The following is a 9875-nucleotide window of genomic DNA, read 5'->3' on the forward strand; positions in this document are numbered from 1 at the left end:
CTCCCATATCTGAATCGAAATCTCAATTACTAGATGTAAAACGTTTCACTCTAGAGCAGCATGGTTTTAGCTCAGAGAAAAATATCACCAGATTGACCCGGAAATAGAAACTAGAGAAGGACTACTTTCGAAGTTCAGCCGGATTGGAATCACTGAAAATGAGATGGTTTACTAGAGGCTAATGTATATCGTAATCACCTGGATAAATACCCGCACCACAAGAAGTAACTATCCCACCAAAACTAGACACTATGCAAATCAAAATGATATTCTGGGAAATTTATGGGAAGTCACTACGATGCATTCGGAGGCCTTGGATGAGAAGTTTTATTATATTCTTAACACTGTTAGCTGGCGAAAACATTAAATATATCCATCGATAAATAATCGGATCCTATGCAGTGCAAACTGACAAAAGATTTACAGACCATTTGAACCCATTGAAATCTAATAAGATTGCAGTCTCTGTAGTTGATGGTACTTCCGAACGTTCAAGTATAATTTTGATTCTTGTATCCTATCCCAAAAAACAAATTTCATAAAGCCTTAAACTGGAACCAAAAAAGTGCTCAATCCGAAGAATATTATGTCTAAAAGTTGAAAGTAAAAAAAAGGCTTGGAAAACATCAGTTAACTCCAAATACTAATAATTGAAGAAAAGTTGTGCATAAGGAAAGACAGACAAGCAATTAGATAGAGAAAATGGAGGTCGAAATATATCACCTTCATGCAATAAATAGGCCTTCTATGGAATCGTGATGGAGAGTAGCGAGTGTATAAATGAACGTTTAAAAAATATTCGAAGTGTATTATTTTCATTGTATCATTCAATTCACCGTAGAATAGGTGAAAAGTTTGTAAAAATCTAGGGAATCGCTAACCTCCTCTCTCTTTTCTACATTCTCCTATACGTTTTCTAGCAATTTTCACCAGGCAGGTTTTTTGTAGGGAATGGGCTAATCGTCAATTAATAAAACTCGTATAGAGCCACGTTGTTTGTGAAAAGGCGTGATTAAATTATGCGATCCTACATTATACTGACATCTAGTGTGCCTTAGCATTTTTTATCAAAACATCTACCTAATATTATCAGGCATCACTGAAAACAAGAGTTTATTGTTTTAAAATGATATAGAAGATCAGAGCTTTGAGGTTTATTTTAGTGACCCAACCAGCCAAATGCACAAGCTTAGAAAATGGAACTCGAAGCTGAAGTCAATCTCAATGTTAATTCGACTTGCAAATTACAGGAAAAGGCATATGTTAAGGATTTAAAAGTAACGAGCATGTATCCATATTGGAACTCTAATGTAGAAAATGAGTTTAATTTGAATCAGACTGGCAGTTTTCCGTTTTCGGCCGAGGTTTTAAATAAGATTTTGCAATATCGAAAATAATACTGATACAATATGATGAAAATTAATGTATTGTGTGTATTTGCGGGCCAGGAACCATGCACGATACCATTCGAGATTAATATCTAAATCCACGATTGCTCCTTCATAACATGAAAATTGAGCTCTCAAAATCCCTGGTTGGTGAGTATAGTTACATCTACTCATTCCTGTGAGTCATTAGTACGAAGAAAATACTAAATAAAGCCAAGTGAAATTTGTTAAGTTCTGCCCCTTTTTTTTATTCTATAAAAGGACGCTTAAACATTGCATTGTTGTCTTTCATAAGATATATCTCTCTGATAAAGATATTCCAAGGTATGTAACTTATTTATCTCGAGTGTTTCGTTTTAGGCTATTTTGGCCATTAGTGCTAGCGTGAAGCCTAGCATTTATTAAATTAGCTTCCACAATCGCGTAATTTTTTTTGTTCTTTTTTACTGGATTCTATATTCAATACTTATAAAGTAATGAAAACCAGGAACATACTAACCAATCCCTTTATTTTATTTGAAGTTTATCGTAAATCATCTATTATTTCCCAATAAGAAGATCATTCGATGACAAACACCTTAAGCATTGTTTACGCTACATATGAAGGCCATACCCGGATTATAGCAGAGCGGATTGCCAATAGAATTCGAGATAAATTAAGAAACAATTCTAATTGGAAAATTGATGTCGTTAATTGCAACGCAATTAAGGAGATTAACAAGGATACTAAGGTACATTCTAATAATCTTATATTTTGAACATGCTTTTTGTTTTCGCACCCATACTGCTTTATTATGCTTGATTCTAAGCGATGCTTTATTATAATCTACTATAGGCCGTCATTCTTGGGAGCCCTATATGTAGGTTGCCTTCTAATGCTATTGAAACCAGTGAAATTATGAAATTACAAGGCGACTAATCATCTAAATAATGACGATAGATTTTAGTAAACTAAACTCTAGCTTAGTTCAGTTTGCGCGTCGAAATGCAAACACGCTAAATAATGCGCAAATACGCGCTATGTTCGTCAATGGGGGCAGCCTTGCACCATCAGCAGCTGATCAAAAGATTGTCGACAATATGATAAATAATTTTGTCAACGAAACTGGTTATAATAATCAGTTTGCTGGAGGGTTTGGAGGAGCATATCATTATTCAACAATGATTTGGTGGAAAAAATTCGCTCTGAGGTATGTTTTATAAAGTACATTCTTTACTGAAATGCTTTCATAAACTAACGGCTAATCGTGTCGACAGCTTTGCCATGGGAAGTGTGAAATCGATTTTTGAGAAGGCAAAACTTGAGCCTCCGACCAATATGAATAAAGACTACGATTACACCGACTGGAATGCGGTACAGCAATGGGCAGACGAAGTAGTAGATAGACTTCCAAAAAAGTAAGAGCAGCGGTCACACGAATGAGGACAAAGGAGCAAAACACACGATCGAGATAACGGAATTGCTTGCAAAATAAGAAGTTAGTTTTTGTAAAAGTAAATTTTGATTGTGGCAACATATAAAGTATCTCCGGAAAGTTTTGGTGGATCTCATTATATTTAATAAATTGAACATATTTCCTGAAAATTTCTATTCGCGGACTAAATAAATATTACTCAACACACGAAATTGCCGCCAGAGAAGGCGTTGGAAAAAATAGCGTAGCAGGAATTCTCCAGAATAAAGAGAGTGCATCAAACAATCCTCCAAGAAAGAAAATAGGTCGCCCATGAAAATTATCCAGCCGTGGTGAAAATAGATTATGTAGAAGCGTGGCGACAGGAGAGTGTAAGGACGCAGTCAAGGCGCAAGAACTTTGGAACGAGACGACTGAGGAGGTTATTTCCGTGAACACTGTTCGTGAAGCACTCCATCGTAAAGATTTTGTAGCTAGGGTCAAGAGAAAAAAAAACCATTTCTATTGAAAAGGCATCGCCTTAGGAGACTGGCATTTGCAATGAAATACAGCAGTTGGACCGTTGAAGATTGGAGCCGTGTCATATTATCTGACGAGTGTCAAATACATATCTTTAACAATGGAATGCGAGAGTGGTTCTGGAAGAAGCGTAATGAACCACTGCAAGAGCGTCACATACAGCCAACGATCAAACACGGTGGCGGAAGCATTATGATGCGGGGATGCATGACTTCATACGGCATTGGAAGGGCATGTCGCATAATAGAAAATCTTAACGCTGAGTTATATTCAAGAATCTTCGACCAAGAGATGATAGCCACGCTTCAACTGTATAATCTTAGCAAACAAGAGATAGTATTTCAATACGACAACGACCCCAAGCACAAAGCCAAACTCATTGATCGATGGTTCGAAAACAACCAAGTCCAAGTTCTCGATTGGCCTTCACAATCTCCAGATCTCTGCCCCATCATAATTTATGGGCTGAGCTAGTAGGACGTCTGAGGAGCAGATTCCCAAAGATAACGAGCCAGGATGATCTGTGGGAAAAGGTGAATATCGACTGGGAGTCACTCACTCAGGAGGATTGTTTGAAGTTGATCCGCACGATGCCAGAACGGATCCAAGCCGCTATTAAGGCAAAAGGAGGGTTTACTAAGTGGTAGTCGGAGAGCATTTTATTTTGTATAAATAAAGTGAAATAATTTTAATCAATATGCAAGCCGCAAACAGCTTGCAGAACTAAAAACAATTTTTTTTAACCAGTGCCGTCGCCTAGGATTTCGTTCTGCTTGCGAAGTCTTGGGCAAATGGAATTATTCGGCTCTTGGCAATGTGTGCCTTGCTTAGAACCATAATCTCCTATTAGCGAACTATTATGTGTACATCAAAGTGTATATCAATTGAATGTAAAGGAGAGGCTAATAGGTGAATTAACCATTTCATCGGTATCGTGTATTTCTTATTGTTTTTACTGAAATGAGGCGCCAATATTATGGTATTCCGAGCCACCTACGAAAACTCTTCGTGAGAAAACAGTTAAAATAAGGTTGGAAATGAACTACGAAAGCCGTTGGTATAGCTATATATATAAAATTAATCCCTGTGTTGTCTTGCAAAGTTTATTGTTCATTCTAATATCTGGATAGCACCCCATGCTTTTCACTGACGGTTATGCTCTTCTTATTGGGACAGGTACGGATGTGAATGGCAAGATTAGTTCAAGATACCAGAGCACAATCAACGATGTTGAATGGCTGTACGATGTGCTGACTGATCCATCGCGTTGCGCCTATCCAAAAGAACAAGTTACTTGTCTTAAGGGGGAAGAGGCGACACAAAGGAATATAGAAAAAGCCTTGAATCAATTATTCAGATACGCTGATGAAAACTCAACCGTTATTTTGTTTTTTTCAGGCCATGGTCATCTAGACGTATCAATGAGCAAAAGCTATCTCATCCCTTATGGTTTTCAAGCAGGAATGAATAATGAAGAAAATGCTATTTCTGGAGAGAGTCTTGCCTTTTATTTCAATGGGTCTATGTGCAAGAAGCAGATTCTCTTATTAAATTGTTGCTACGCTGGAGGTGTAATTCCTGACCTACTACCCCTTGGCAGTGAAGAGGACCAGGAGCTGGCTTTAGGAGGTATCCCTCTCAATGAAAAGCAAATCAATAGGCTGGCTGCAGGAAAGGGGTTCGCTGTAATTTCGTCTTCCTGAATAAATGAAAAATCGCTTACTGGGACGCGTGGGGGTAAGTTTGGCTCATCCCCATCGAAATATTATAGCGTATTTGTAGTTGGATTAATTGCGGCCTTGTCAGGCTGGAATCAGTGGGAAAATAAAAAAGGATACGTTTATATAACGGACCTAGCCTACAGGTGTATGGATTTTGTTATCGACAAGACCAGCAACCAACAGCACCCTTATTTTGATTTTAAAAATCTTTATAAGTTCCCAGTCGCTTATTATCATGGAAGAGAACTAACCAGGTCACTTTCACACAAGGAGGAATGGGAAAATTTTGTAATATTTGAGGATCAGAAAGTTGACGACCTAGCGGAGAAATTGCGCAAAGGTCCAAATCCTTCTACACCAAGTGAAGAGCAATATGGAGAGGCTAGGTCTAGTAATTCTGGACCAAATTTCCAAGCCAGTGGAAGTAATATTACTGTTTACTTTGGCAGTTATTTTATAGTGTAACGGTTGAATATTATTATTTTTCTCAAATGTGATAAATCCTTTGCTGTTTTCTAATCCTTTACTTTCGCGTACATTGCATGACAGAGATGAGAACTATAGATATTATCTATGTTGTTGGTCAATCATGTTATTTCAATAAGGATTTGGCGGCTGTGAAAAAAATGAATGTGGATTGTACTAATTGTATGGGTGGGCCAGTGACCGCTGGATATACTGGGATAGTTCAACCTGGGAATACCATTTCCTTCATGCTAATCTTAGAGAATGGAATGGTCGCAGTTGGTGATTGCGCCGATGCAATTTACTCTGGGCACGCTGGAAGGGATCCGCTGTTCATTCCGTCTGACCATATGCATATACTAAAGTCAACTGTACGTTCATGGCTGATGGGTCGCAGCGTTCTTCAATTTCGTCCCAATGCAGAAGAAATCGATAAACTAAGAATCGATGGTATCCAACTTCACACAGCACTGCGCTATGGTCTCACCCAGGCACTATTGAATTCCACTGCCCTCGCTATGTGTCGCACCATGGCAGAAGTAATTAGTGAAGAATATGGCATTTTAATCAGATTAAAGCCAATAGATATTTTGGCCTCTTGCCATCGCGGTGACAACAAGCAATTGGACCGGATGATCCTCAAGCGAGTTGCAATGCTTCCTCATGCTTCATTTAACGTGGTGGAAGACCTTGGGACACAAGGCATGGTACTATTAGATTACGCCCGTGATATTTCTACCCGTATTCGCGAGTTGGGGGATATTGATTACAAGCCACGTATTCATCTAGATGTTTATGGCACGCTTGGAGAATTTTTCAACTACAATATTGATGCATTGAGCGAATATCTTGGCCAATTGGCGAGGGCTGCTCAACCCATTGAATTGTTGATAGAGTCACCTATAATTGCAAAAAGCCGCAAAGCGCAAATCGATATATGTCGACGACTGCGTGCTACATTGCGTGCCAGTAACATTACCATTAAACTGGTTGAGACGAATGGTGCAACACGGTGGAAGATATTCGTGAATTCACCAATGCTGAAACTACAGACTATATTCATATTAAAACCCCAGATTTAGGTGGCATCAACAACACGATTGAAGCAATACTATACTGCAATTCCCTTGGAATGGGCTGCTGTCTTGGCGGCACTGCAAACGAAACGGACCCCTCTGCCCGCATATGCGCTCATATTGGACTGGCAACCAATCCAGATTTTATGCTATCTAAGCCTGGATTGGGTGGAGACGAAGGTGTAATGATTCTGAAAAATGAGATGTTGCGCACCATCAGCCTGGTTCAAAGACGTAGAGAATTAAGAAGTAAAAAATAAAATATAGCCATTCATAAGTGATGCAGAGCGACTAATAGCTTATGAGGATCAATACGACGAAGTATTTATGATTGAATACCATATTTTTTATTTAGGTGGTTGTATTTAATGGTTAGATAATTGAAACTCACTTTAAACTTGATTTTTACTAATTAATATTGCGCATATGATGTTAGTAGAGGCAAGAAAAGTAAAAAGAACTTGATATTCGTGAGCCAGAAGTTCTCGGGAAATATGTAAGAGTTGTGGAATGAACGTTCATATCTATAATTCTACTCGTTCACAATCATTTCAATACAGCTCAATCTTGGGAAATACAATCGGCTCAAGTTCACAACCAGGATACTATCATTCATAACTTACTATTCTAATTACAAATATTCTAATCCAAGGAGTCATATTAGCGAGTTTCTCTCTCTTCAGGTTCGGTCATAGAATTTATTAAAAGATACACTGTTTATACTACCCTAGCCAGACCTATGTCAGATCTCCATTATATTTGCTAGTTTTGGAAAAAATTGCACATATAATGTGCTCTACTCCAATTAACTGCAGTTCTTTCAGATAATAATATATTACTAAGATGCTTTTATGAACTTGATTTCCCAGTTGACTTGGCAGTTCCATTCCTTCAAACTAAATTAAAAATGCTTAGGTTACATAATTGATTAATAAGAGGCTTTAGCTTATATTATAATCAGCTAGATGGCGAGATAATGTTCTAGAATGCATAATCTACCAAGTTTATGAGCATATGGTCAAAATACTTTACATATGACACCAGTTCCCCCTGCCTTTACCCATAACACTCTGTATACTGTCTGGTTGGTTAAGAATTAATAGTATCACACGATATCATATACTATTTAGGAAAACTGAAACATACCAAAGCTTTACTTCTCTAGAATCTTCCATGACAATTGGATAGAATTTCGGAATCGAAGACGCTTGGAGAGATTCTCTGATCGAATTTTCTCTTATCAACTTCGTGAGTTGATTCGTTTTGAAGCTTTACGGATTCCAAAGTATTTGGAAACACCGGCTAGGTGACGAGTTGACATTACTGATTAAAAATCCCTTATTTTAAAAAATCCAAGCTATTTGGTAATTTCAAAATAATAAATTCCAAAATGAAAAACTTGAAAAACAAATAAAAAATTACCTCGGCTTATCATTCGGCATAGGCATCCTAGAAAATTTTAAATCATTTTCGATAGTATAAATACAGGGCGTAGTTACATTTTTAACCTCAATTTAAACAAGTTTTGTAACAATATGAAAGCTGGCCTCTTTTTGACTTCCATTGCATTCGCTCTTCCATTTGGCCTAGGACAACTACGTGATGAAACCCAGTATTTTTGCGGTGCATTTGGGAATGCCAATTCTGCAGCCACCTTTTCTTTCCGAATTTTTGACCGCCACCCAACTGTCGGATGGGCATGCACTACAATAAATAATGGCGTCAGAATCACTCCCAACATGAACCCTACGAGTCTCACCTCTGATGACATCGGTGATTTCTGCAGCACGTCTACCTGTGAGCCCAGTAAGCTAACGTTCTATAAAAACGAGATCAAGGCGGACACCGATTTGATTAAGCAATGCAGCAATATGAATGCCGATTTTATTGGCAATATCACTCAGGTTCTTAAAGACAAAGGTTGTGTGAAAAGCGAGGGAACAGATTCCGATGACCCCACTCGAAAATTCCTAGTACTTCATGAGAACACCGATAAAGTGAACTGTTGGACCTGGCCTGACAAGCTAAATAATTACAACAGCATATTCCGATGCAGTTAAATAGATCCTATGAGTTTCTAAGAAATTGCACCTATCATATTTACAAGTAGGTTCATACAACCCACTTGTTCAATTAATTAGTAAGCCGGATAGATTGTATGATTTAATATAGAATTTGAAATAAATTCATAGTAATTAGTAGGTTAAATAAAACAAATTCTTACTCTATTACAATCGGAATTTACAACATAAAGTTTGAGAAGTTTAATCACAGTAGTTAAGTAACCCTAAGTGCAACTTACCTACCATTTAAATCACTAGTACCCTATAAGAATTGCACTTTAATTAGTGCGATATTCGAACTTTTTATCATAATTGCAAGTGCCATTCTATAGATTTGTCTGCACGGATATGGCCATTGTCCATTAGTTTATTTAATTAATCACTATCTTATTGAATAATATTAACACTCTCAATATAGACCGCGTGTTAGTTGAATAAAACCAATATTAATAAAATATAGGATTTGCTAATACCATTGCCTAGTTTTGGAGGCCCTCCTAATTGGGCTGTTAACCAAATGAAATGCAGGCTATACATTCATTGTCAAAGATCATTTAGTATGCTCACATTTGACTGCGCCACTTTATTACTCAACCAGCAAAATATAAGAGATTAGCCTTCATAGGCTGGGCCAATGCCCTTTAGGCATCGTGCCCAAGGTTCTCTCCCTGGATGGTATCTGCTCCTTCGGAGCCCAAATCGTGCTTTATTCATAGTTACAGAAAATAATAATAAAATATAAAAAAGTATAAAATTGGAGTAAAATATTGATCAAATTTTTTCCAAATTGCTGTTTTTAGAATTGTAAAAAGTAATAATACTGAAAACAAAGTTATTTAAAAACGGTGTCTGCTCTCCTTGTTCCCTAGCTTTTTCGAAGCCTCCGAATCGTGCGCTAAGAATTAGTAATCCTCTACACTTGACAACAATCAACAATGAGCAAGCCCTGGAGCAGATCTTCGACAGACTGGAGCAATTGGAACGACAATATGAACGTCGACAAAATAGAAGAGGCCAGCAATACGAAGACGAAACAGAGGACTTCCACTCTGACAATGGTCCAGAAGAAGAGGAAGAAAAGTTGGTTTCCTGTAACAGGACGACCTACTTGCAGTACTTTCCATTATTATGTGACGGTTGATTTCATTCATCATACTACAAAAAACTATAAAACAAATATTAAAAAGGTAATAATAAACTCAAAATAAGTATGATGAATGAAATTAAC

The 9875-nt window shown here is 37.5% G+C and overlaps 5 protein-coding genes across 5 annotated transcripts; all 5 read left to right on the forward strand.

Moving 5' to 3' along the window:
• Nucleotides 1–1954: 1954 nt before the first annotated feature.
• VTP21DRAFT_8209 (uncharacterized protein) lies at nt 1955–2790 on the forward strand (the record flags this gene model as incomplete). Its single annotated transcript, XM_069399035.1, has 4 exons — nt 1955–2119; nt 2224–2248; nt 2329–2578; nt 2646–2790. The coding sequence occupies 4 exons, from the start codon at nt 1955–1957 to the stop codon at nt 2788–2790; spliced, it is 585 nt and encodes a 194-aa protein (XP_069245769.1).
• Nucleotides 2791–3343: 553 nt separating this feature from the next.
• VTP21DRAFT_8210 (uncharacterized protein) lies at nt 3344–3796 on the forward strand (the record flags this gene model as incomplete). The annotated part of the gene is made up of 1 exon (XM_069399037.1): nt 3344–3796. One exon carries the CDS (start codon nt 3344–3346, stop codon nt 3794–3796), a length of 453 nt encoding a protein of 150 aa, XP_069245770.1.
• A 2062-nt stretch (nt 3797–5858) lies between these two features.
• On the forward strand, nt 5859–6590 carry VTP21DRAFT_8211 (uncharacterized protein; the record flags this gene model as incomplete). Its single annotated transcript, XM_069399038.1, has 1 exon — nt 5859–6590. The coding sequence occupies one exon, from the start codon at nt 5859–5861 to the stop codon at nt 6588–6590; it is 732 nt and encodes a 243-aa protein (XP_069245771.1).
• Nucleotides 6591–6640: 50 nt separating this feature from the next.
• Nucleotides 6641–7202, forward strand: VTP21DRAFT_8212 (uncharacterized protein; the record flags this gene model as incomplete). Its single annotated transcript, XM_069399039.1, has 3 exons — nt 6641–6789; nt 7021–7080; nt 7145–7202. 3 exons carry the CDS (start codon nt 6641–6643, stop codon nt 7200–7202), a joined length of 267 nt encoding a protein of 88 aa, XP_069245772.1.
• Nucleotides 7203–8119: 917 nt separating this feature from the next.
• Nucleotides 8120–9788, forward strand: VTP21DRAFT_8213 (uncharacterized protein; the record flags this gene model as incomplete). Its single annotated transcript, XM_069399040.1, has 2 exons — nt 8120–8588; nt 9517–9788. The coding sequence occupies 2 exons, from the start codon at nt 8120–8122 to the stop codon at nt 9786–9788; spliced, it is 741 nt and encodes a 246-aa protein (XP_069245773.1).
• Between the last annotated feature and the right edge of the window lie 87 nt (nt 9789–9875).

This window comes from Calcarisporiella thermophila (genome assembly GCF_041956535.1).
Source record: "Calcarisporiella thermophila strain CBS 279.70 unplaced genomic scaffold VTP21scaffold_39, whole genome shotgun sequence".
In the NCBI taxonomy this organism is placed as follows: Eukaryota; Fungi; Calcarisporiellomycota; class Calcarisporiellomycetes; order Calcarisporiellales; family Calcarisporiellaceae; genus Calcarisporiella; species Calcarisporiella thermophila.